General features: G+C 58.2%; 1 protein-coding gene across 1 annotated transcript in view; it reads left to right on the top strand.

The window, feature by feature from the left end:
* The first annotated feature begins 1,116 nt into the window (after positions 1–1,116).
* PRRX2 (paired related homeobox 2) overlaps positions 1,117–26,771 on the top strand; it is a 46,741-nt gene continuing 21,086 nt past the window's right edge. Inside the window, exon 1 of the mRNA XM_027616328.2 lies at positions 1,117–1,525. Coding sequence (XP_027472129.1) covers positions 1,264–1,525 — 262 coding nt within the window. The 5' untranslated portion in view covers positions 1,117–1,263. The remainder of the gene's footprint in view (positions 1,526–26,771) is intronic.

The raw sequence follows: 26,771 nt of genomic DNA, 5'->3' as shown, positions 1-26,771 counted from the left end.
GGTCAACACCACTTGGGGAACACTCAGCCTCATTTTAGGGGTTTGTCCATTGTCTCTGGGGGAAAAAAGTGACTCACGCAGAACGCAGCCTGCTGGGCTGCAGGCTCCCAGGGGTGCACACTGGGCGGGTTTTGTGTGCAGGAGCCCGGAAAGGACACCCTGAAGGCCTTCCCCTGGTGGGCTTGTTTCTGTGACTTTGGACATGATGGCTGTGCAGGGACAGCAGGAGGACAGGGCGCGGTCCCCCAGCAGCTGCCCGGGGAAAGGCCTGTGGCACCCGGACGGCTTTCAGCCTCAGCTCCATCACCAGAGGCATCTTTTCCACGCTTTCCTTGAAAAACAAAAACAAGAGCAGAGACCCAAGCCTGTCTCTCTCTTGTCTTGTCCCCCGCCTGTCAGTCTGGCTGTCATCTGGCTGTCCATCCTCTCTATGTCTAAACTAGGAATTCTGGAGGGAAACTCTCTCCTACCGGCTTGATTTTCCTTGGGGAGGGCCTGGAGCATCCCGGAGATGGGCTACCAGGGGTGTGTGTTGGGGGGCCGGGCGATGCCTACACCCCAGAAGCTTGAGAATGAGCTGCTTTCCGGCCGGGAGGCCAGGTGGAGTGACCAAGGTGGACCTCGGCTTCTTTCCGACAGATTAAGAAGGCGTTGGGGTGCGTGGGGGAATGAGGGTGGAGTTGGGAGTTCGGCTCTTCGCTGTCAACTGTGTCAGAGTCGCTCCCCTTCACCCCTGAGGAGGAATTTGTGAATAGAAGGGGTTGGTGGGGGGGGGGGGGTGCTGCTGATCCCTCCACTGTCGCCTCCCGCGGACCCTTGTTGGGGGTTTTAACAAACCCCCAAACACTGAACTTTCCCACTCCTTACGATGTGGGTGGGGAGGGTGAGGGGAGGACACCCCTCCTTCCCCCCTCTCCCCGCCCCCAGCCTCCGGCCGGACTCGGCGCGGGACCCCCTCCCTCCCCGCAGCCGCAGGGTGGGGGCGGGCGAGGCGCGGCGGAGGGAGGAGGAGAGGCAGGGGCGAGGTCTGCTTCAAGAAGGGGCGTGTGGCCCGAGGAGCTCGCGTTTTAGCAACTTGGAGCGAGCGAGGCGGCCGAAGGGAGGGAGAGAGTTTGCTTCCCCGACGTCAGCGCCGGGCGGGCCGCGGCGGCCGGGGGGCGAGGAGGCGGCGGGCAGCGGGGCCGAGCGCGGGGCGGCCGGGGCGCGCTCGCTCCGACCCGCGCCTGCCACCCGCGCCGGCGACCCCCCGGGGCCCTCGCGGGCATGGACAGCGCGGCCGCCGCCGCCTTCGCCCTGGACAAGCCGCCGCTGGGCCCGGGGCCGCCGCCGCCGCCGCCCGCGCTGGGGCCAGGCGACTGCGCCCAGGCGCGCAAGAACTTCACGGTGAGCCACCTCCTGGACCTGGAGGAGGTGGCGGCAGCCGGGCGGCTGGTGGCGCGCCCCGCGGCCAGGGCCGAGGCGCGGGAGGGCGCGGCGCGGGAGCCGTCCGGGGGCAGCAGCGGCAGCGAGGCGGCGCCGCAGGACGGTGAGTGCGGGCGCCGGGCAGGGCCGCGCCGGGGCCGGGGCCCGGGGGCGTGGGAACGGAAGCGCGGGGTCCGGGGTCCGGGGTCCTGGCGGGGGCGGTGGGCCGTGGGGTGGGGGGGGGACGGAGAGAGTCGGGGCGGTGCCCCGGGCGCCGCGCGGGACCCGCTGGGGGTGAGGCTGCGGGGCTGGCCCCGCCGCGCCGGTGGGTGGCTGGAGGCTGGCTGGCTGTGATCGGGTGGGCTGCGGGCACCGGGGCTGTTGACCCCGCGAGGGGCCCGGCCGCCTTTTGGCCAGGCGCGAGTCGTGGGAACGCCGGGGAAGTGGGCCGCCTTTGTGCCGGGCCCCGGGGGCAGCCCTCGCGGCCGCGCTGCAGAATCGAATCCCCTGGGAAGTGGGTGTGATTATGGCCATGGCACAGTTAGGGAAACCGAGGCTTGCGAGGGGCAGAGCATCCGAGTCACCGCGTCACACAACTGGGTTCCGAACTCTGCCCCCCTGCCTCCGATCCCCCCCGAGCTGCTGCTAGGTCTTCGGATGGGCTCCTTGGCTAGGACAGGGATGCCGGCCCCCCCACCTCCAGTTTGCCCCACTAGCAGCTTCCTCGGTGGAATGGCCCAAGCCGAAGGAGCCAGCTAGGCCTCTCTCCTCTGCCGAGGTTAAAGGTCATCAGGAAAGGGCTTTAAAAACAAACAACCCACCCAAGTGGCTTTTTTTTTTTTTCCCCCCAGAAAGTCACACTGGATCACAAGGGCCTGAGCCCTTGGTGAGAAGGGGGAGGGGAGGGGGAGCTAGATAGAGCAAGAGAAGATGAAGATAAAACTGAGGTCCCTGGCCCTGGACGGTTTCCTGGGGGCAGAGGAAGGACCTGAGTCCCCACAGCTCGCCCACACCCTGTGGAGGAGGTAGGATGGCTGAGACCATAGCCCCGTCCCCTAGCTCTGGGGAACAGCCTGGCCTGCTGGAGGCTCTGGGCCCCTAAAGGGTCACCCAGTTGACGCCAGCAGCCTTCCCGCCGGCTCCTGGGGACCCCCACTTCCTGCACCAGCCTCCAGGTCTCCGGCGAGAGCCCCAGCTGGCTGCATGCCCTGCTTTTCAGATGAGAGGAGGTGCAGGGAAAACCGAGGTGACTTCAGCCTGGTCTGAAACCTTGTCCAGGAGCACGTGCATCCGTGAGGCATGCCTGACACACAGCTGCGCCTCGGAGAGTACCCAGCTGGTTACTGGCTCCCTCCCAGGGGCCACTGCCCACCAGCCACAGCGGACTGACATCTCTCTGCACCCTCCAGGGTGAGCATGACACAGGCAGACCCACCCCTGGGAGTTGGGGTTTTCCTGAGGGACAAGTGGAAGGAAGGTGTCTTGTTTGGACCAGGGGTAAAGTGGGGTGCCTTCTGGTGCAAGAGGAGAGGGGCTCTGTCCGCCTTGAGTTTGTTGCAGGACCTCAGGTCTCCTGGGAGGAGCAGTTGCCTCAGAGCCAGCTTCCCCTAAGGGGCGAGGAGAGGGCTCTGGTTTTACCCTGATGAGCGGGGGACCCCCTTGGGAGTGGGGAGAGAAGGAGGAGCAAACTGAAGGTGAAGCCAAGAATGAAGGGAGAAAAGGAAGGAAAGGAGAGAAGAGGGGGTGCAGGAGTGATGGGGGAGGGGGGAGGAGGCACAGGCTTTCTGTACTCAAGCCCTGGCCAGGGGCTCGGTGCCTGTCTCCACCCTGGCGCCCAGCCTTGCAGAAAGACAGTGGAAGGCATTGCTTCTCTTGGGACAGTGTAGAAGGTTTCCAATTTCAGGGTTTTTCTGGGGAGTTCCAGAATAGCTCGTGCCAACTGGGGACATAAGTGCCTGGACGGGGGGTCGCTGGCAGCGCTCCTGGCAGCTTGGTGGGTAGTGGGTGTCCCCGGCAGGCCCCTGGGGCCCCACCACCCTCAATGAGAGCCCTGGAGGCCTGCGGGGCCTTTCCCCAGGTGGGGCTTCCGCATCCCAGGGGCACGCAAGCACCGGGGACAGAGAAGGCACCGGCTGTGGAGGCAGGTGGGTGGGGCAAGAGCGGCATCCGTCTGCTCCCGGAGGTGGGCAGTCTCCTTCCCCTCATCTGTGCGCGACGAAGGGCTGCAGTCTCAGTGAGGGGCTCACAGCTGCCTCCTACCTTGGAACCCCCGCCCAGCGCTGTCTGGGGAAGGGCGGTCCAGCTCAGTGCTTCTGGCCCATGGGGAGGTTTTCTCCAGGCCTCTGGAAATTGAAGCAAACAGGACAATATGGAGAGTTCTGCAGGAAGCTACACCTTTCAGTGCAAAGGATTCTCTGTGTTTGGGACTAATTATGTCTTTCCTCCTCACTTTTGGTGTTCGAACGCCCTTTCTTTTACGAACTAGGGATAATAACTGGAGATTGTTTTATTTTAATGTCCTTACTTGGCAAAATTAAAAGGAGGTAACCCTATACTCATTCCTTAGATTGAAAGCAAATCATTAGTCCATGAAATCCAAATGTTTTATATAGAGTCAGGCATCTCCCCAAGGCCAACTGGGTGCATTCCAGGGGTGCCCGCTGCCAGGCAGAGTGCCCCCGCCCCCGAGAGGCAGGCGGGGCAGTGGAGGTGGGGGTGCTGTGCCCAGGGGTGCAGGCCCCTGGCCTGTGGGAACCCCTTGGCCCGCTGTCTGGCTCTGGGCCTGCAGAGGGAGGGCAGAGGCCAGCTGCCCTGCTCTCCTTCCGCAGCCTTCCCTCTCAGGCAGGTGCCCCCTCCCACTAACACTCACCGTGGATTCCCAAGCCTCGAGGTCTCCAAAGTGGGGGAGGAGGAACCTTTCCTCCCGGCAACTCGGTGAGCCCAGCCTGCATCACTGGACCCCTTTCCTAAGTGGGCAACTAAGCCTCGGGGTGCTGGGACTCTGGACCCCAGGCCAGCAGGCATGGGCCCTGGGCTGGGACTTCCGCCCCCTTGTCCTGGGCCTGCTGGGAACACTGGCGCCTCGCCGGAGATTGGGACATGCTCAGAAGTGGGTTTTCGCGTAGCTTCTGGAGCTGTTTCTGGGCCCAAAGAAAGCAACTGACACCAAAGAGAGATGGCGGGGGTGGGGGGGTGGGGGCGGGCTGTTAAAAATGCAGGGCTAGGGGCGCCTGGGTGGCTCAGTCATTGGGCGTCTGCCTTCGGCTCGGGTCATGATCCCGGGGTCCTGGGATCGAGCCCCGCATCGGGCTCCCTGCTCCGCGGGAAGCCTGCTTCTCCCTCTCCCATTCCCCCTGCTTGTGTTCCTGCTCTCGCTGTGTCTCTCTCTGTCAAATAAAAAATAAAATCTTAAAAAAAAAAAAAAGGAAGGGCTAATGGGGAAACTCATGGGTTAGAAAATCGATACATTTTCAAATCTGCTAAGGTAACAAGGCTCACGTTTTTTAAAATATGTTTTCTCTTTTGTTTTCACAAAGCCACCAGTAGATGTAGCCTATTCTTGCCAATGATTTTCCCAGAGCAGGCGCCCCCGGAACTGGCCAGGAAGGCTGTGGCTTCGCTGGTGACTCAGAGCAAACCAGGGTCTCGCGTTCCTCTCAAATCAAGGCTGAAGTCTGCACCGGGCGCTGAGCTATGCCAAGCACGTTAGGAAAATAAACCCTCGTTTGCTGCCTTTGCAATGACTTACAACAAAAGAAACCACATTAATAACTGAGATTTTCTTTAAAGCGTTCCCTCCTGTGGGCAGGGCAGAAACAGGGATGCGGACACACTGGGAAAATAAACAAAGCCCCTGGAGCCAGGCAGGAGAGGCCCCCCAGCCCCCGGGGGCCCCCCCCCCCGCCTTTGCAGGGCTGGTACCTGTTTCGGGGACCTCAGGACCAAGTGGTCCACTACTTCCCAGAGAGTCAGGGCAGCTGGGTGCTCGGAAGCTGGGGGCACAGGCTGAGCCAGGGCGGCTGGAGTCCCTGGGGGTGGGGGGGAGGTTTGGGCTCCCTTCACGGAGCTGCCCGCTCAGCCACATCTGCTAATGGGGGGCCGGGAAGCCAAGGGTGAGTCTGCTTTGGGGTGGGGACCCGCCCCTTCCCCTTGCCAGTGTTGGGTGGGAAGGGTCGAGTGTCTGAGTGGAGGATCTAAAGGGACCATCGAGTTCTAGAGACCGGCAGAACTTGCCTTCAAGTTCTAAAACGTTTATTGTGAAATATACCCAACAGAAAGTTTACCACTTGCACCTTTTTTTTAAAATTTTTTTTTGTTTTAAAGGTTTTTTGCTTATTTTTGAGAGAGGGAGAGAGAGAGCACGAGCAGGGGAAAGGGGCAGAAGGAGAAGCAGACTCCCCGCAGAGCGGGGAGCCCGATGTGGGACTCGATCCCAGGGCCCTGGGATCACGACCTGAGCCAAAGGCAGACGCTTAACGATTGAGCCATCCAGGCGCCCACCACTTGCACCGTTTTTAAGCGCACAGTTCAGGGGCATGAAGCACACTCACACTGTTGTGCCGCCGCCATTACCATCCGTCTCCAGAACTTTCTCATCTCCCCAGAATAAAACTCTGCACCCATGAAACACCGACTCTGCATCCCCCTCCCTGCACGCGGCACCCACCCCTCTCCTCTCCGTCTCTGTGAATCCGACGACTCTAGGGACCTCATGGAAGGAAAAGCTTACAACATTCGTTCTTTGGTGTCTGGCTTGTGTCACTTGGCATGACGTCTTCCAGGTTCCTCCCTGTGGAAGCAGGTGTGAGGATCTCCTGCCTTTTGAAGGCTGAGTAATATTCCAGTGCGTGTGCGTATCCATTCATCTGCTGCTGGACACTTGGGGGTTTCCATCTTTAGGCTGCTGTGACCAATGCCGCTGGGAGCATGGGTGTGCAGATACCTCTTCAAATCCCTGCTTTCTGTTCTTTGGGGTTTATGCCCAGAATTGGAACTGCTGGGTCTCGGGGCGATTCTAGGTTTAATTTTCGGAGGAACTGTCGCACTGTTCTCTGCAGCTGACTTCGGTGTTCAGCCACCTCCCTCCCCCAGCTCGCTGTGACAGGTGGCTGTGCAACCCCTGGGGTGGTGGTGGCAGGAGCCCTGCAAGCAGGTGGCTGGGACAGGAGCTGGGCTGGCGGGGGAAAAAGACAAGAAGGGTTCCTTCAGAGCCGGGTCTTTTTCAGATGGAGCCCGCTTTTCTTCTCTCTTCCCTTGCTTCCCTGCCCCCATTTCCGGGGGGCCGGGGGTGGGGGCAAAGCCATCTGCCATGGGCGAGGAGCCCTTGCTTTTGCTGCCCCCTCCGTGCGTGACCTTGAGCATGTCACATCCCTTCTCTGGGCTCAGTTCCCACCTGAACAATGGGAGGCAGGGCCCAGATGTTTGAGAGGCCCCTCCTGTCCTTCATCATGATTTGATCCAGGCTGAGAAGATGCCCCAGGAACATGGAGTCTCCGGGGTCTCGGTCCTGGCAGGGCCTGGTGAGGGCAGCCCTCGGTACGCGCCCTGAGCAGGAAGAGAGGAGGGTGAGTGAGGGGCTGAGGAGCCAGGCCTAGAAGCTGAGAGCCCAGGGGAATTGAGCTGGAGAGAACTGCTGGGTCCCCTAGGGTGGCTGGTGGGAGGGGTGCCTCTCTGGCTTTTTGTCAGCAGGCCGGGCCCTCACTTTAGTTCATTGTTCTCAGCTCCAGGGTGGTCTTGCTCTGCTAGCAGATCATCTGCGTGGAGCTTGGGGGTGTGGCACAGGAAGCTTGGACCAGCTAGCACCCCACAAGGGCCCTTCCCCATAGGCAGAAGCTCAACAAGGCTGGCGCTGTCACTGTTCCCTCCCAGAAGACTCTGGAAAAGGAGCTTGGGTGCAGTAGTGATAATGCCTGTCTGCACACCACACTTGAGGCCCAGAAAGCATCCTGAGGCTCCGTGTTGCCATCTATGAAATGGGCACCATGGACAGGGATGTCCCTATGGGTGTGGTGAGCCCTGAGTGGGTGTGGGAGACAGCACACAGTGGGTGCTCAATAAAGGGGCTCCATTATAGCTCATTGAGATGCTCACAGCAGCCCTGTGAACCAGGCAGGGCTAGTGATTTGCCATCCCTATTTTTTGGAAGCCCAGAGAAGCAAAGCAACCCGCCCAAGATCTCCCAGCTGGGAAGGGAGGGGTGGGAGTTGTTTGGGGGAACTAAAGGGGGCAGAGAGGCAGGAGGGGATAGGCCTTGAGGGCTGCACAGAGCAGGGCTGTTGGAGAGGCCTTGTGCCATGTTCAGGGTTTCCGAATGGGTGAAGACAAGGAGAGGGTCTGGTGGCTTGTCCTAGGCAGAAATGTGAGGTCAGATGGGATGAGGCAAAATTTGAGGGGTTTCCATGGTGTCCAAGACCCAAAGGACAGTGGCTGACCCTAGGTGGATGTGAATCTTGGGAGTGATTTAAGGGGGAGCCGGTGGGCCCCCTGAGCCCATCCTCCAAATGGCATGTCAGGGTTGGAAGCTGGCCAGGGGCTGCCCTGGGCTTGGAGGCTGTGGGAGGGGACAGGGGTCGTGCCGGGGACGCAGGGAGGGTGGCCGGTGCCCCTCGCCAGCACGTTCGCCGGGCGCCCACGGTGTGCTCCCCAGGGCTCCACCTGCCTCGGCCTCATTGTCATCCCACCGAGCAAGTGGGTCCTTTTCATCATCCTCATTCTCTGCAGAGGGAAACGTGCCACTGGCCAAGGTCCCGTCTTCCTGCGGATGTAGGGTTCCAGCCCAGGTCTGTCCCGTCCTGAAGCCCCTGTTCTCTGCCACTCCCTGGAGCCCCTGGAATGCTCGGTGGTCTTCCAGGCAGGTGTGGACTGCACTCAGGGGGCCATGAGGCAGCCAGCCGAGGGGTCTCCTTAGAGGCTCGGCCTGGGTTACAAGCCTGTGGGAGACAGGGTCAGGGGCTGCCCAGCTTGCGTTTGGGAAGGTGTGAAGTGAGTGAGGGATCCTCTACCCCTCCTGCCCAGAGACATCTAGAATGGCCTCCCTCCCCTCTCCGCAGGCCTGTCTGTAGCCTCCTGGACCCAGGAGAACAGCGGAGGGTCCCTGACTCAGGAACATCGACAGGACAGCCCCCTTCCCCAGTCCAGCCCAGCTCCCATGCTTACTCCCTGCCTCCCTCCCTCCCTCCCTCCACGATCCTTGTCTGAGTGCTGACTATGTGTCAGGCCTCGAGTTGCTGCCAGCTGCCCAAGTGTTCAGATTTCAGGCCCCAGTGAGGTTTCCAGGGGCTGAGAGGGACGGGCACAGAGGGGCTGGTTGTAAGAGTTGCCCAGAAAAGCCATTTCCTCAGGGCAACTGCGATCCTGCTGCTTCCATTTGTTTATCCGAGAGAGAAACCTGCAGCATCCCGAAGCCAAGACTGGGCCTCACAACTGACTTCATCTAGCTTAAAAAAGTCACAAATTGCCCCTATTTTTCTCATTTTGTGGTAGGTCAGTGAAGACCTTGTCATGGGCTGGCATTTGGGGACCACATGGTGGACTGGTTTTCCCAGACACACAGGCAGATACACCCCCACACACTCACACACACTCACATACAACCCCACTCACACACACAACCCCATTCACTCACACACACATGCACACACACAACCCCATTTACACACCCACGCATACACACAAACCTACTCACACTCACACACAAACCCTCTCACACACATGCAACACCAACCCACACAAATCCCTCTCACTCACACACATGCACACACACAACCCTACTCACACACACACACAAACCCTCCCCCCACAACCCCACTCACATTCACACACAAACCCAGTCACTTGCACACACACACACACACACACACACACACACCTTCATCAACACACACTGACACGCACCTGCACACACTCAGGACTCAAACCCACACCCACACACTCACACCCCTTCGTCTGGGCTCCAGCCTGGCCCAAATGATCAAGTCCAGGCTCTGAGGGGGCAGGGTGGCCGCAAGCAGCCGGTGAGTGGTGAGCAGCCATAAGGTTCTGGAATGGGCCAAGGGTTAAGTGGCTTTTGTGGGGTGGTGAGTAGGAGAGCACCGGGGGCGGGGGCGCTTCCTGTTTAGACAGAGGGGGGAAAGTTATCTGGCCAGCTCCCATGCTGAACAGTCAGGGTGCTCCAGGGGCTAGGCCAGGGCACGGGGGGCAGGGGGCATGCGGCAGGGTGCCCCTCACCCAGCGGCTGCTACCCGGAGGAGGCCATGGCCTCCCTGGGGGCGGGGGCTCGCCGGTGGCAGCGGCTCGCCGGTGGCAGCAAGGCCAGAGCCAAGGAGTCGTGGAATCTCAAGGTCGCTAAACAACCCAGATGCTCTCACTGCCTTGAGTCTATGGCCCTTCCACATCTGGGAAGCTGCCTGTCCCCAGCCTGGCTCCGAGGGCCACCATGATGAGAGGTGCCGTCCACATGGGGTACTTTATGGCCAGTGATATCTTTTATTGCATCCTAAAAGACGAAGCAGGCTCTGGAAGACATTATTTTTGGTCCCTCTCGTGATCCATTCTGCTTTTCTGTGCATGGTAGGGGCAGCTGGAACCTTCCGGTTTGGGGGCGGCGGGGGTGGCGGGCAAGGGGTTCCAGAGAAGCTTGCACCTGGCGGCCAAGAGGTGGACAGGAGCTGCTGGGCAGACTGTGGGCTTTGGGGGAAGGTCTTTGGTGTGGGGCCGTGAAAGGGCAGGAGGCTGGGGCGGGGAGACTGGAAGCTTCCACAGAGGGCCCTTCCACCCCAGAGCTGAGCGAGCACCTTGTTGCCTGAGAGCCGAGCAGGTGAGGGGGTGTTTCCTCTGTGACACTGCTGCGCAGGAGGCAGTAGGTGGGGGCCCCAGACAGGGCCTGTCACTGGCCTGAGGGGGTTTGGACCATCTGTTTTTCAACACGTGGTCCCAGAAATCACCGCATGAGAATCCCCCCCCCCTTCTCCTCTCCCCGGGTCGGGGGGGAAGCTGGTTGCAATGCACGTTCTTGGGCTCCGCCCCAACACATGGAATGATGCTCCGCGGGGCCTGGGCATCTGCACTAAGCAGGTTCCCCAGTCATCTTTGTGTGCGTGAAAGGGTGAGCGCCACGGAACTCTCACAGGCCCTTCCCAGTACTGACTCTGCACCTCTCCCACCCTCCTCGGTTTGCCGGAGTGGAAAATGGTCCTCGTGGAGGCTGGAGAGGCCAGGTGGAGCCGCCCTGGGAAGCTGGAGGAAGCAGCCAAAAGGGTCCGGTGTCCAGGAGGGGAGGGAGCTGCTGGGGCGTCCCTAGAGACCTGTGGACCGTCCACAGCAGTCATTGAACGCCTCCTGAGTACCAGCCCAAGGCAGCCCTAGGGTCTGGGATGAGGGGGGTGTGGCCACAGGGGAAGATTTCTCCCTCCAGCTGCCAGCCGTGGGGCGTGGTGGGGGGTCAGAAGCCTCACTGCTGAGCTGGGCTCTGCCTTTCCTGTCACTGCAAAAGCCCCCTCCCAAGCATCCTGTCCGCCTGCTGCTGTCTCTCGAAGAGTCCCCAGGGGCAGGCTGTCCGCGGCCCCAGGTACTGCCCGCCGGCCCCCCATCCATCCTCCCCTCTTGCCCTGGGCGCAGACGTTTCCACACCAGAGATGGCGTTATTAAAAGTGACATTTAACCAGAACTGGAATTACCACGCGGATGGTTGCAACCCGCCGAATCAAAGCGGGAGCCGCCGGGCGCGCCTGGCAGGGGCCCCGGGTCTCTCCTGCACCGGAGCTCCGCGTGGGCCTCCCGTATAAAACCCCCGCAGAACGCCGAGGTCTTGAAAGCCAGTGCACCTCCTTTCATTAGACTAACAAATAACACGTAACAGAAAACATCTGTTAACTGCAGCCCCTAATGCTCTCAAGATGGTGCTGCGGGCAGCCGGTCCAGCCAGCGGGCAGCCAGGCCGCGCAGGGCCCAGGTTCTGGCCACCCCCTCCCCAGGGCGGGTGCGGGGCCCTCAGGAGAGCCCGGCACCCATCCCCGTCTCGCCTGGGCCTCCTTCCCCCCCATGGAACCTGGGGACCCCCCTTCTCTGCTCCGACTCTCTTCTTGCTGATGACAATGAGTCATCCAAGGGTCTGTTTGCATGGGGACCATGCCTCACGGTCGTCCACACCAGCTGTGTGCCCTGGCTGGGTTTCTTCCTCTCTCTGAGCACCTTGGTCATCAATGAGGAGAGGAACCATGCCTCCTTGCAGGGTGGTTTTAGAGATTTAGGGACAAGCTGAAGCTGAGTGCAGGTGGGCGCGGGAGTCATGCTCAGCAAGGGTATCTGCTGTTAGGATTCCAGCTGGGGAAACGGAGGCTTGGAGAGGGTCAATGACTTGCCCCGGTAACATGGTGGGTGGAGAAGCAAGGTTTAGAGCCTCCAGGTCCACCGTCTTTTTGCAACACTGAGATGCACAGAGTGAAAAGCGGCCCCCCTCCCTACAGCTGATGGCAGAGGACGAGCTTCTCCTGAGAGCCCTGGCTGACCCTGCCCTCACTGAGGCCCCACGTCCCCTCAAAGCCTGCACCACTCACCCCATGGGCTTGGAAGCCAGAGGGACCTCTAGATGCCACGTCTTCCCAGATGGGGGCCTGGAGACCTGGCCACCTCTCTGGGACCTGGAGCGCCATCCTCTGGTCTCAGACCTGGAGAAGGAAGGGCTGCCTCCCACACTAGGAGCGGGCCATCCAGAAAAAAACGTCCCGAGATTGGGAGCGAAGACAGCTGGGCACTTTGTCCCCTGTTTCTCCTCACGGTGCAGCTACAGAAAACAGGCCTTTTTGCCTTCCCCTGAGAGACTGCTGAACCCCTTGCCTCCCCATCCCCCTCCAAGAGACACCTTGCCTTGGGGTTCCAATAATACTGGACGGGATCCATTAATTTGCTCATTCACTCGGTACACACGGGTGTTATTTTGAGACATGGTGCTGGGAAAACACCAGGGGACAGGCAAGTGCTGGCCCCTGACCAGGGAGTAGAGCATGAGGGCCATGTCGCTGCCCACTGTCCTGTCCAGGCTTCCCTATCCGCCTGCCTCCCCTCCTACAGATAAGGAAACTGAGGCCCAGAAAGGCAAAGTGACTTGCTCAAAGCCACTGAGGAAGTATGCAGTGATCCCCAGAGTCTAGGGACAAGGGTGGCCACCCCATGCCGGGCCCCCCAGATGGCCAAGGAGCCGCAGTGACCTCTGGCTGGAAGTGTCCCAGGCCCTGCCAGGGAGGAACCGTGCCTCCTGTCTTCCTGGTTCTCACCTGGAAACTTCTGCAGTGCCCTAAGGAAGGCACTGCTTTTCCAGGGACCCCCTGGTGCAGAGCCTGCCCCATAGCAGTCAGGCAGGAGGACCCCGGGCTGTGCGGTGACGGTGACAGAGGGACCGGGGGCCAGGGAGGGACCCCAGCCTTTGGGAATCTCATGTTTCCAGAGACATGGTGTTTTAATTGGAAGGCCAGCCTCCCCCCCCCCCCCCCCCCCCCCCCCCCCCGGCCCCGGCAGAGCCGGCTTAGCAGCCACGACAACCCCCAGGCGGGGGCGGGGGGGGCATATCAGGGCTCGAAGCGGGAAATTGCTGGAGACAAGAAGGAAAAACGGACTGCTCTCATTTCACTGGAAGGAATAAAGGAAAGGCAAACATCTAACATCGCCGAACTGAGGTCATTGTTTCAGGCAACTGTTGCTGGTGCAGTGAACTCAGGTCTGGGCTGAGCAGAGCTCCCAAGAGGGCGGCCTTTTCTAGGGGCTGATTTCGGTCTCAGGGGAGGAAGAATGGGGGAGGCATCCCATGAACGCTGCCTGCCTTCCTTTCTTCCTTCCTTCCTTCCACAGATATTTGTTGAGCACCTACCCCGTGTCAGGTGTGTGCTGGATAGTGGGGTCCCAGCAGGGATCAAGGAGGTGTGGTCCCTGCCATGAAGATGTCCTGGCTGCTATAAGAACAGACAGTGGGGCCCCCTACTTGGTCTGGAGGTTCAGGGAGGGCTTCCTGGAGGAAGTGGAATTTCGGATGGGACCTAAAGGATGAGTGAGCCAAAAGAAGGGGTTGGAAAGGGTGCTTCAGGTGGCAGGAAGAGCAGATGCAGAGGCTCGGAGGTGAGAAAGAAATTGGCTGTTCCAGGAGCAGAGGAATGGGAGTGAGCCAAGGAGCAAGGCCTGGTCCAAGGCTTGTCATTGTTATATTAAGAGTGGTGGGAGTGCTTTCTGCTCGTCTGGGGGTGTCTGGAGTGTCCAGAGCACCCAGGCCCCCTTCCCAGTAGCTCTCTCGGTGAGCCAGTATTCCCTGTCATGTGGGAAATGAGTGGCTAACTTGGGAACAGCAGGTGTCCTGGCTGCCCAGAGCCTCCAGGGTGTCCCTGTCTCCAAAGGAGCTGATCACAAGCCATAACTGGCTGCCCTGGGCCCAGCTGCTCTGAGATCCAAGATCCCAAGTTGGAGAGGAGAGGCTCCAGGAGCCATTCAGAACCAGAGACAGGGCAGGTCCTATTCCCAGCATTAGGCTCCACAACCTGCCATCTGCGGGATGGACCCAACCCTAGGACTTCATGCCACAGGGGCACGATGACCCTGAGATGGAAGCTTCGTTAGCAGACCTGTTAACTAGGTGAGGAAGGTTGGCCCAGGCCATCTGGCTACAAATCCTGCATCCCTGGAGGGATGGAGGGAATGTGGGGTGCTCGTGGCTGAGTCGGGGCAGTGGAGCTGGCCAACTTGCAGGTGTTCATCTTCATCATCATCATCACTGAGATCCCAACAGTCAGGACCTTCTATTATGCAGCTAGTATGTGCTAAGCCCTCCACAGTTCATCTCATTAATTCCTCCCCGATACTCTAGGAGCTAGGTAGTCTTCTGACCCTATTTTCCAGACAAGGAGGCTGAGGCTCAGAAAGATAGGCTATGTATTGGGGACATGGGGGTGCCAGGTCTGAGGCCCTTGTCCTCGGCGTATTCCTTAGCCTGGCTGGCCCAGAGCCCCCGGGGCTGTGCTCACTCCAACTTCACCCAGCCTCTTCAGGCTTGCTTAGGAAGGGATGGACACGGGGCGCCATGATGCTGGAGCAGAGGCTCCAGCTCGACCCAGGCAGGTGGACTGGGATCCTGGAATAGGGAAAGTCTTCGTGGTCCCCCGTATAGCTCAGTGGTGCCACTGGTATAGAAACAGAGCTGGCCCAGAGAGTTCCAGGGGGGTCCCCCGCCTTCTCGGGGGCAGGGCATGCTGCTGATGGGGCCTGGCTTGGCTGTGGGATTCCGGCCCCAACCTCACTCCCGATTTCTGATGGGGAAAGCAGCTTATTTCCCTGAGCCTCAGGTTCTGCATCTGCAAAATGGGCGTAATGATAGCTCCCGGAGCTTGGGTTGTTCAGAGGAGTTGATGAAATCAGGCAGGCAGGGGCTCAGTGCTATGCCCACCTGGCCAATTTGTTTTCTCTTTCACTCTCTCTGATGCTTGGGAGGAGGGGGCAGATGCCCAGCTTAGGACCGCTAAGCCCTCTCCCAGATGGCAAAACCAAGGAGAGCAGAGTTTCCCAAGGTCCCACAGGAAAAGAAACTAGGTTAGGAACAGAGTTCTGGGTCCCAAGAACTAGCTCTAGTGGCCTTTGCTGGTACCTAACTCTGCTTTCCAAAGAGGGGACAGATGATCCAGCCCTGGGCGTCTCCCCCACCCCCACAGGACCCGCTGCCTGGTGACCTGGGGTCCCCTCTCTGGAAGGACGGCATGGATTTGCTGCAGTCCCAGCCTGGCTGGTACTGACCGCCACTCCCAGGCAGAACGAGCATCTTGCTTTATTTTCCATGGCACAAATTATAACCATGTATAATTTCATGACAAATACCGCCTATAAAACACAACACAACTATTTTTATAATGTGGCATTTGAGGTTAAAAATTCAAATTAGAGATTAATTGCAACTTCTACAGGTGTTCTGTGGATAAGATGGCTCAGAGAGAAAGGCTGAGATATTCAGATATGCTCCCTCAGGGATTACAGATGGGTTCTTGCCACATAGCTAGAACATGTGCACGTGTGTGCACACACGCACACACACACACACACTCAGTGATCCCCGGGCTCCAGCAGAGCTGGTTTAGACATGGTGTTTGCACGCATGGGAAGGTTGATCTTTTTTTTTTTTTTAAGATTTTATTTATTTATTCATGAGAGAGAGAGAGAGAGAGAGAGGCAGAGGGAGAAGCAGGCTCCCTGCCGAGCAGGGAGCCCAATGCGGGACTCGATCCCAGGACCCTGGGATCATGACCTGAGCCGAAGGCAGACGCTTAACCATCCGAGCCACCCAGGCGCCGGGGAAGGTTGATCTTGATGCTCTCTCCTTTCTCTGCCTGGGACCTCAAGCGGCCATCAGAAAGCAGGTTCCGTGGGGATCTGTGTTTGTAGACAGTTGGCAGGGGGGAAATGCACAGAGCCTGGGGCTCCAAGAAAAGAAGTGAAGGTATCCGGTTTACCTCCACCGGGTGCCAGCTCTCAGCTTCTCCCTAAGCCCTCTCCTCCCTCCGCCTCTCAAAAACCAGAACCAGATGGAAATCTAGGCGAGTGGTGGGTCCGTGGACAGGGCAGACGGCGTGGGAGGGAGCCCCAGGCAGGGAGGAGGGAGAAAAGCTGAGGAAGCCCCGTTCCAAAGAGGCCAGAGGTGGGGTGTGTCTCCTTTGGCACCCAAGGGCCGGCCCAGAGCCTCCACAGGAGAACCTCAGGGTTCTGGAAAGCTCCGTAGCAGCTTCTTGGGCTCTGCGGATTGCGGCGAATGTTCGCTGCTTTCTTCAAACTGGTGTCCTCTGCACAGCAGATTTTTGTCTCTACCTTCCCCTGCTACAGGCAGGCCTCTGAGGAGGGGGCATGGTCCCCGTTGGGAAGGCAGCAGTTCTGAGGAGTTCATAGCCAGGGGCTGGGGCCTAGTGGCCTTGTCTGCCCAAACGGCCCCACAGAGAGGGGGTCCGGAGTGGGGCCAGTTGAGTCAGACCCAGCCCAAGGGGCTCCCTGGGGCAAAGGGCTTCCCCTTTCAGGCTTCAGTTTCTTCATCGGCAAAGGAAGGATACTGACTCGTGGGTGGTGAGGCCGAAGACGCAGGAAGCAGCTGGCTGGGGACTGGCACGTGGCCAGCTGCTATCGCTAGCGACTCCCGCGGGGGTCCCTGAGAGCGCGGGCAGAGGACCCGGCCTCAGCCCTGGCAGCTGCCGGTCCCCAGGGTCCTTCTTCTCCCCGGCAAGGCACAGAAACTGTCCCAGCCCAAACTAGCTCCATATTAAGGCAACAACGCTCCCTCCACCCCGAGCCCCGCCACGGGCAGGGCGGGGCGCGTGGGGGCTTATTTCCACTGTCTGCTGGCATTTTGGGGGGAGGGGGAGCGGGGGGGGGTGCAGGCAGTGTCTCCACCCGTCTCACAGCAGGGGCTGTGTCCACCCTAGGGCACCGCTTGGGTGTCTCCAGCACGACCCAGCTGTGGACACAGCAGACCACCAGAGGCCCAGGCCACCACAGCAGGGTCGGGAGCAGCTCCAGGGGCAGGGACGGGGGGATAGGGTAACAGCTTCCAGCCCACCGTGGAGACCTCGGCCCATTACCTGCATGTCCCCTTCTTCCCTGCCTGGGCCAGCGCCTGCCTGCCACTCCCCACTAAGGCCACTTCTTCAGGTGAAGTCGCTGTCCGCAGAGAGTCCCTGCGGGGACCCCTTTCAGAACAGTAACAAATCATCTCCCCGAGGAAGCTCCCATTTGGGCCTAAGCCCGGGGCACACATCTCCCCCCACCCCGATCTTTACAGAAGGCCATCAACATTCCCATTTCACAGGTGAGAAATAGAGGTTCCGATACTCAACATATATTTATTGAGCCCCATACTAAATGCAGACACTGGGCAGACACCCACTCGACAGCTTTTAGGAGCTTCCAGGTAACCGGCGACAGGCGACTAATGACAGACAGGTAATGAATTGCAGTGCCAGTAAATTCCACCAAGTTGAGGAGCACAGGGACCCTTGGGGCTCAGAGACAGGAGTTGCCATCCCCAGGCTGCACAGCCAGCACCTGGCAGAGTTGGAATCAGACCCCGAAGCCCTCCCACCTCTGCTCTCCCCACGGGGCAACGCCATGGCAGATGAGAGCCCCTCCGAACAGGCTGCAGAGACCCACATCCCAAATTAGTTGGGAGAGGGGTCCACGACAGCACATGTGGCAGGGGCAGGGCTGGGAGCAGAGGAGACAGGATTCCAAAGGCCGATGCACAAGTCTCTCCGGTGCTGTACTTGGGGGAGGGGGTTCCCCTAGTGGGGGGCGCACTGCTCTAATTCTGCCAGGGTAAAGACGAGGGTCCAGGTGCAGTACACATGTAAGGCTCCAGCTGTGTGCTAGTCAGCGCTGTCACCTACAACTGAGAGAAAAGCGGCCCCAAGTGGCTTAAGCAAAAGTAAAATAATGGTGTGCATCCCTAAAAAATCCAGGGCGGGACTTCAGGCACTACTGGATCCGGGGCTAAAAGGTGGAGCAGCCAGCATCTCTCTCTCAGGGTCTTGCTCTGCCGGGACTGGGTCCCTGCCCACCGTCGAGCCAATCGCAGAAGAGCTGCGTGCTGATCGGCTGAGGGCGGCGCTGTGTGGGTTGGGCTTCAGCGCAACCCCTTGGACCCCGACAGAGCGAGGCTGCTCTCCAGGGGGTTGCTGCCTGGCATCACAGGGCTTACACTTATAAGGAAGAGTTCCCGCAAATAGCAAGTGGGGCCTGCTTTACGCGCTTTACGCATATTATCTCGCCTAACACAGAGGGACCTTTATATGCCCTCTTTTTTTTTTTTTTTAAGATTTTATTTATTTTTTTGACAGAGACGCAGAGAGAGAGGGAACACAAGCAGGGGGAGCAGGAGAGGGAGAAGCAGGCTTCCCGCCGAGCAGGGAGCCCGATGCGGGGCCCGATCCCAGGACCTTGGGATCATGACCTGAGCCGAAGGCAGACACTTAACGACTGAGCCATCCAGGCGCCCCATATATGCCCTCTTTATAAATGAGGCAGCCGAGGCTCGAGTAACTTTCTCAAGGTCACCTAGCTTGTGGGTGGAGGAGCCGGAACTCAACCATGACCCTCAGAGCAACCAACGCCCATCCAGGTGGCCTGGGCAGCTGGCCCTTGGACCACCCTTCTGCCATCTTGTCCCCTACCACCAGGGCAGGCAGCTATGTCACTGAGGCCGCGCACGCCTCTCTTTTGGGGCTGGGTGTGTCTGTTTGGCCCGTGGGTCTGTCCAGCTCCCGCAGAAACTGTATTTCAGGTCTTCCATTTTCCTGGGCCTTAGGCATTGTGGGTCTACAGGCTAAGCAGAGCTGGGCTGTGAGTCATTCATGTGTTCATCCAGTGTTTTACTGAGCACCTACCTTGTGCCAGGCCCCCACGGTCAACACAGCCCTGGGGAGGGATGGAGGGAAGCAGGCTGATGCAGTCCAGGGGTGTTTAATCGGTGATAAAGACGCGGCTTGGGGAGGCAAACAGGTCCCCAAGCCTTTGTGCAGTGGGGAGGGGAGGGTTCCTACAGGAAGTGGTGCCTACGGTGAGAGGTGAAGACTGGGCTGGGCTTCAAGGCTAGGTGGAAAATTGTTCTAGCCAGAGGGAACAGCATGTGCAAAGACAGGAAGTGACAGAGTGTGGCTGGTGGGAGGTTTGTGGGGGGTGGTGGGAGGTTTGTGGGTAGGGAATCAGACGAGGCTCAGGAATGGGGGGGGGCGGTCCTGAGACTGGGATCCAGACTGGTCTGGCATTTTGGCTGTTCTCTGGGTCTCGCTCAGGACCAGGGTGAGGAGAGTGAGGCACTCAGGGCACAAAACATCAGGAAGCGCTCACTGTCGGGGCGTGCCAGGGCAGGGCGGACACCCGAGAGGGCACCCCACCCTGGCTCAGGGTCTGCTCACTCGCAAAGAGGTCCCTGCTCATCAGGAGCCTCCGACTCTGTCTTCACAATCAGCAGCCCCTCCTCCCTTCCCCAGGGCCCCCTCCCCTCCTCTCTGAAAACACTCCAGCGTCCTGATTTTGTGAGTGGGGGGCCTTGGTGGGTCTGGTGGTGGGGGAGGGTCTCAGCAAAATGCTAATGAAATCAGAGCTGCCCAGGTGGGGGCCAGGCCCTGGCTCGGGTAGAATTAAGCAAATGTGCCCAGCCCGTTGCAGACTCTTTTCCATACTTGATTGGTGCTGGGTGAGGTACAGCCACCCGCAGCGCAGCCCCCTGCAGAGGGGGATGGGGACATATGATTGGAGGGGAGCAGGTTGCTTCCTCAGTCCTGGGAGCCTGCCAGACGTGGGTTGCATTGGGCATTCAGGTATGCTCATGGAAGGGAGGGGCAAAGATGGGCTTCGTGGCTTGGCAGGGAGCTTGGCCTGTATAGCCCACCCCCTCCGGGTAGGTGAGGTGTACAGAGGGCCCACCTCGTGCTGACAAGCCATAGTGATACTGTGTGTCCCGTACCTTGACCGCTTTCCAGACGTCATCCCACGGAATCCTCACAACCATCCATGGATCATGTGTTATGCAGACAGGGAAACTGAGGCACGGAGCAGTGAAATGATATGCCAAGGTTGCAGAACCAGCAGCCTGATTTGCAGCCCCTTTGGGTCACTGTCCCCGAGGCCGTGGACTCATCATAACAACTCTGTGGGGAGGGTACTCTTAACTATACCCACTTGAGATTTGGAAGCAGACAGGGAGCATGGGCCAGGAGCTAAGGCCAGGGAGACTCTAGCTCAGATCCCAGCTGGGTAAGCTTGGGCAGGCCACCTGGACTCTCTGGACCCGTTTCCTCACCTGAAAAGCAAGTTAATGACCATATCCCCCTTGCATCGTCTCTAAGGGTGGATGAGAGAGGGTTTCGAGGGCTGGAAGGGCCCCCTGATGTGAAGGGGGGTTGTTTGAAGAGCCACTCCCCCACCCAGGCTCCATGGTGTGGGCGCAGACCGTGAGCTGCCCACTTCCCGCTCTGCCCCTCCCTCTGTGCTTCCGGCCCGCTCCCCAAACACCTGCGATAGCACACATCAACCTCATGTTTTCTCTAAGAAGCACATCGAGGTAAGGACCAGGTCGAACGGACCCTGAAGGAGAAAGGCCAGGAGGGTTCCCTGGGTCCACATTTCAGCTGCTCCCGTCTGCTTCCGTTCTCATGCATAGAACGGAACAGGAAGTGCCTGCTCTGCTGAGACTCCCCAGAAGTTATGCACAATGAGGCTGTCACAGGAAGGAGGTGGATTATGCACAGGGCAGAATGTTCCGCCTTGTTCTTTTGCGAGAGGCCCATGGCTTGGGGCTGCTCTTATGCTCCTTATCACACCCTCGCCTCTCCAGATCTCTCCTCTTGCCGCTTCCCTGTCTCCTCTGAGCTCCCAAGGCCCTCATGTCTAGAGCAAGAAGCCTGCCCGCTCTGGTCTGAATCCTGACTCTGCCAACCAGTTAGCTGGATGACCTCGGGCAGGTCCTCATTGTCCCTGAGCCTTGGTTTCCCCATCCGTAAAAGGGGAATCCATGGGAGTATGGATCTCCCAGCGTGGTGCATTTGGCTCGGTGCCCCGCACACGGGAGTTGCTCCGCACACGTGTAGAGAGAGAGTCCATCGTTTCTCATTCTCCGGCCTTATGCCGGGCCCTAGGGTGCTCGGTTACCTGACTTACGCCTGTGACAATCCACTTCACAGATGGAGAAATTGGCTCGTTTTGGCTCAGTGGCCTGTGGCCGTAGTACTGGGGCTCCAGGAGGCCAGGCTTGATGCCCCAAGACCATACACTTGATGTTGTCAGTGAGTGGTTTTCGACCCACGGCTGCACAATAACTTTACCTGGAGAGTGCTCCATGAATGCTCACGGCCAGGCCCCATCCCTGAGTCAGACTCTGGAGGGTGGAGGGCTGGGTGGGGCTTGGCATTTTATTTTTTATTTTTTTTTATTTTTTTAAGATTTTATTTATTTGTTAGAGAGAGAGAGCGCGAGCGAGGGTGCAAGCAGGGGGAGCTGCGGGCAGAGGGAGAAGCAGGCTCCCTAAGGAGCCCGATGCGGGACTCGATCCCAGGGCACTGGGATCACGACCTGAGCCGAAGGCAGAGGTTCAACCGACTGAGCCACCCAGGCGCCCCTTGGCATTTTGTTTTTAAATCCCCACCCAGGGATTGTGCTGAGCCCCAACAGCGAGGACCCCAGTCCCGCCCTGCTGCCTCCATCCCCCCCCCACCTTACCCAGCCCATCCTCCCCTTCCTTCACAACCTCTGCGTGGGAGGGATGCACCCCTCTTTCCCTGATAATTGGCATGAAACCTGAGTTTTCCGACTTTTTAGTCCTCTGGGCACACGCTTGAGGGTAATGAGTCCCTTTAGAAAGACCCTGGTGTTCAGAGCGGGTGATGTTAGACGCACCGGTTGTGTCAGGTCTCTGGGAAGGATCTGAACCCTGGCGAGCAGGTAAGCAGGAGGTGGGGGCTTCACAGCGCCCCCGCCAAGGGCGGTAGTTCTTGGAGGACAGGCGTGGCTATCACCATCCATACAATATCTCGTTTCCAAATCCGAAATGGGCCATACACCCTGACGCCACCTCCTGCAAGACGCGCCTGCGCGTGGTCAGGGCGTCGTGGAAACCCACAAAACTGAGACCACGTCGCTTGGGCGCTCAGAAACCACGGTGCGTGTCCTCCTGATTTTGCCTTCATTGGTGTCACGCTGTAGCTAGAAGTTGGCCCCGGTGTAAGCATTTATTCCCAGGAATTGACAAACATAACTCCAAGGTCCCTCCTCACAGAGAACCCGTTGTTAAACATTTAGCAGCACACCACAAGCTTTGGTGAATTTTTTTTCCTTTTTGTTTTTCTTTTTAAATAGATTTTATTTTATTTTATTTTTTTTAGAGAAGTTTCAGGTTCACAGCAAAATTGAGCAGGAAGTATAGAGAGTTCCCCTTACCCTCCCCCCCCCCCAGTCTTCCCCTTCCCCACAATCAACACCCTGGCCCAGATTGGCACGTTTGTTAGGACTCACGAACCTAAATTGGCACTGTCACCCAAGCCATAGGGTTTGGACCAACAGATAATGGCAGGCATCCCCCATGATAGTATCATACAGAGTAGTTTCACTGCCCTAAAAATCCTGTGCTCCACCTGCTCATCTCTCCCCTGGCTGCCAACTCCTTTTTACTGTTTATAGAGTTTTGCCTTTTCCAGAATGTCATATAGTTGGAATCATACAGCATGTGGCCCTTTCAGATTGGCTTCTTTCACTTAGTAGTATGCACTTAAAGTTCCTCCATGTTTTTTCATGGCGTGATAGCTCATTTCTGTTCTTCTTCTTTCTTTCTTCTTTCTTCTTCTTTCTTCTTCTTCTTCACAGCACAAGCATGGGAAGGGGCAGGGGGGAGGGAGAGAGAGAGAATCTCAAGCACACTCCCTGCTGAGAGCAGAGCCCGACTTGCGGCTCTGATCTCAGGACCCTGAGACCATGACCTGAACCCAAATCAAGAGTCAGATGCTTCATTGGCTGAGCCACCCGGGCGCCCCAATAGCTCATTTCTTTTAACGCTGAATACTATTCTATTGTCTGGCTGGACTGAGGTTTATCTGCTCACATTTTGGAGGATATCTTGGTTGCTTCCCAGTTTGGGCATTATGAATAAAGCTGCTATAAACACCCACGTGTAGCTTTTGGTATGGACATACATTTCAGCTCCTTTGGGTAAATACCAAGAAGCATGACTGCTGGCTCCTATGGTAAGAATAAGGTTAGTTTCATAGGGAAACTGACGAACTGTCTTCCAAAGTGGCTGTATCGTTCTGCATGCTCACCAGCCACGAACGAGAGTTCCTGTTGCTCCACATCCTTGCCGGCATTTGGTGTCGTCAGTAAGTGTGTGGTGGTATCTCCTTGTTGTTTTAACTTGCAATCTCTAACGGCACGTAATGTTGAGCATCTTTTCTTACGTTTATTGGCTATCTGCATCTCTCCTGTGATGAAGTGTCTGTTAAGGTCTTTGGCCCATTTAAAAAAAAATCAGGTTGTTTCTAATTTGGTTTTGTAAAAAAAACTTTCTCATGGTAGCATCTTAAAAATAATTTTTCTCTCAGGGCAAAACTTGCTTTGCCAACAGGACCTAGCACTGTGATATTCCTGTGCGAGAGTTGGAATATTGTCCCTCATATAAATATATGGAAGGAGGTAGGATGATTTCTCTTGCTGCCACTTAGGCCCTGGACAAGGGTTTGCTTCCTGGCAATGCCAGATTGCTGCTCATATTTTTCCTTAAAGAGGCAGAAACTGAACATCTCTCTCTTCGAATGTACTTCTGTGACCTACATGAAACTTCCGAAAAGAATGTATGAGGGGCCAAGGGGCAGCAAGATGGTGGCACTTTGCAACACTGCTCTTGAGGTGGAAAGAGCCCCCAGAGGGGAGCAAAACCCATGTCCCCTCTCTGGCTTTGTTCAGAACTCTTCCAGTGCCCTTGAGCAAGTCATGCCTCCTTTCTGGGCTCCAGTCTTCTGCATCTATAAAACCAGGACACCGGAACCAGGCTCAGGATTGACAAATACTCATCTTCTTGTTGGAACACCCCCTTCCTTAACCCCTTGGCAAACAAGGCTAATCAGTCAGGGCTCCTCAGAATCTCCCTTAACACAGTGTTCCAAGCAGCTACTAGCAGGTGATTAGAAGTGGGGGTGGGGGGTGGGGATGACACCACCGTGAGTCAGCCCTGGTCTGAGTGCTCTCCAAAGCCCCTTGTGACTCTGCCGGCTGGGGCCTGCGGGAAGACGTATGCACACACTCACCCATGCTCAGCAGGAATATGGACCCTGTCCCACCAGGAGGCAGTATGGTTCAGTGGTTAGGAGCTCAGGTGCTGAAGTCTGGTGCATCAGGGGGGTATGAGTCCCTGATTCGTCCCCCACAAATAGGCTGTGTGACTTTAGAGGAAGTTATTAGTCCTCTCAGATCCTGTTTCTTCATGTGCATGATGGGTGGATAATGAGGATCTGTTTCCTGGGGTTGCAGGTGTGAGGACTCAGCCACATCATGTGTGTACAGTAGCTGGCACATAGGGGTCTCCGTGGAAGGCAGCTGGGGGGAGTCCGTTTCAGAATCATGATAACTAGTATGGTGTCTGGGCATGGCTCTGGTAGTCAAGCAAAGGCCTCATGGCTGGGCCAAGCCTCTGTCTGGGGTGGGGGGGTGGTTCAGTGCCCTTCCCCTCACAGCCACCCCCTGGGCCTCTGCGTCTGCAGCTTCCAGATGACGGGGGCTCACCATACAGAAGAAATGGGGCATGCTACAGGCCACACAGACAGGTCTCTGTGCAGGGCCCAGCTCCCACCAGTTAACCTTTTGGGGTCACCCAGCAGCCCAAGGAGGAACTCAACACCTCACAGGCTGGTGGCTGGGCTTGCTTGGGGCCAGGGCCTCGCGAAGTCCCAGGGCCTGAAAGTTCTGGAGATCCTACCTCCATCCCCCACCCTGGAGTATGGACTGGGCACCTGCAAGCGGCATCCTCTCCACAGGTTTCTGGCTGAGGAGGAGGGAGGGGAGGCCACTAGGGCAAGGGGACAGAGTTCTGTGGCCGGAACGTGCCACCAGGTCCAGGAGCAGGAGAAACTGCCTTTGTGGAGGGACAGGATGCTGAAGTGGCAGATGCTTGGGAGAACCAGCGTCCCTCCAAATCCACTGTCACTTGCTCAGGCTCTACTTGGCCAGTTTGCTTGTTTGGTTTGGTTTTTACACCTGGAAGCAGTGTTGGTTAGTCCTGGCCAGTGGCCTGGCCTTCACCAGCTCCCAGGCCCACTCAGCATGTCTTACCAGGGGATGGGGGGTGGGGTGGGGGCGTGTCTCCCCACGGGAGGGGGAAGTAAGGGCTGGGAGCTGGCCAGGAGCCCCCAGTTTCCTGGAGCCTCCCCTTCCTGCACCATGTGGCTCTTCTCCTGGCCCCACATTCTGGGTGGTGAGGGTTGGGGGCGGGAGCCCCACCAGCCCAAAACTTTACCATGGGACTTGGCTGGAAACAGACAGGCTTCCGACGCCCGAGCACGTTCACCAGGGCCATTACAGAGCCTATTACCTTCAGGCTGGGAACTCTTTTTAAAGTGTGGTTTTGTTCTAAACCCAGATTTCTGATGGCCCAAGTTAACAAGCCCCCCAAGTGAATTCAGAGGGTATTAATGGGAAAGTTCTGAACAGAACTCCTCCATGGTGTAAGCCTCTCAGAAAAAAAATGCTATTTTCCTCATTTAAGGGTGAGTGTAGTACTTTGATGTGGGTCCATTTTCTTATAAAGTCCCCTCCGAGGGCGGGGGGATGCTAAAATTTAACCTGGAGCCAACAAATTACTTGCAATTTGCGATCACACGTGCTTACCCCTGGGGGCTAAAGGCGTAGTATGTATGTATGTATGTATGTATGTATGTATAAAGTTGGAGAGACACACACTACCACTCACTGCCCCACTCTAGCCCACTCTTTAATCTAGTATCCGGACAGTTTCTAAAGATCATAGCTTCCTTTCAAAAGCAAAACCCATCGTGTCGTACACCCTTGAATAATAATAATAATAAAAAAAAAAGGAGGTTCCAAAACAGAGCGATTCCCAGAGCAAGAGTGGGCCTGGAGTGCACCCCTCCGGTGCAGGGTTTGATGACCGGAGCAATTCTGAAGGAGGAGCCGGCTTGAAACCTTGCCAAGAGAAAGAAGCCACCCAAATTGGGGAGTCCCCCGGAAGCCTCACCGCCTCCAGGTGCTTGGGTCGCAGGACCTCAGCTAAAGGATCTGGGGTGCAGCTGAGGAGAGGTCCTCTGGGGAGGGGGTGGGGGGGGAGACGCCCCAGGTAAGGACCTGAGTTGCCACCGACTTTGAGTGACCTTGGGTTCCGGGTGTGTGCTTTAGGAGTTGAGGAGGGGGCAAAACCCGGTGCGCATCTGCCTGGGGTGGGGCTGGAGTCCAACCGCCCCGTTGAAGGCCGGCTCTGTTGCCTTCCTCGCTGGGTGACGTGGGGCGAGTGACCGCTCCAGCCTCAGTGTCCCCGACTGTGGAACGGGCGGGCGATGGTGGCAGGGTTTTGTCTCCTAGGGCCGTCGTGCGCGGAGATGCGCCCTCGCCGTGCGCGCCGGGTCAGCGGGCAATGCCTGCCGCTAACTGGGGGGCGGGGGGGGGGTAGATTTCCGTGAACTCGGTTTCCCGGGATGGGAAAGGGCAGTCGTGGCTCCAAGCCGGGACCTAGCGGAGGCTGGGGGGCGGACGTGGGAGGGAGGTGTCGGAGCCGGAGGGCAGACGGGCGGCCGCAGGGGGAAGGGGAGGGCGGGCGCAGCGCCCTGGCCCCGGCGCGCCCCGGGCCCACCCCTCTGCGCCCACCCCTCCCGCGC

Source organism: Zalophus californianus, chromosome 13 (genome assembly GCF_009762305.2).
Source record: "Zalophus californianus isolate mZalCal1 chromosome 13, mZalCal1.pri.v2, whole genome shotgun sequence".
NCBI lineage: Eukaryota > Metazoa > Chordata > Mammalia > Carnivora > Otariidae > Zalophus > Zalophus californianus.
Note: the sequence above shows the minus strand (reverse complement) of the source record. Positions and strands in the feature narration are given on the sequence as shown.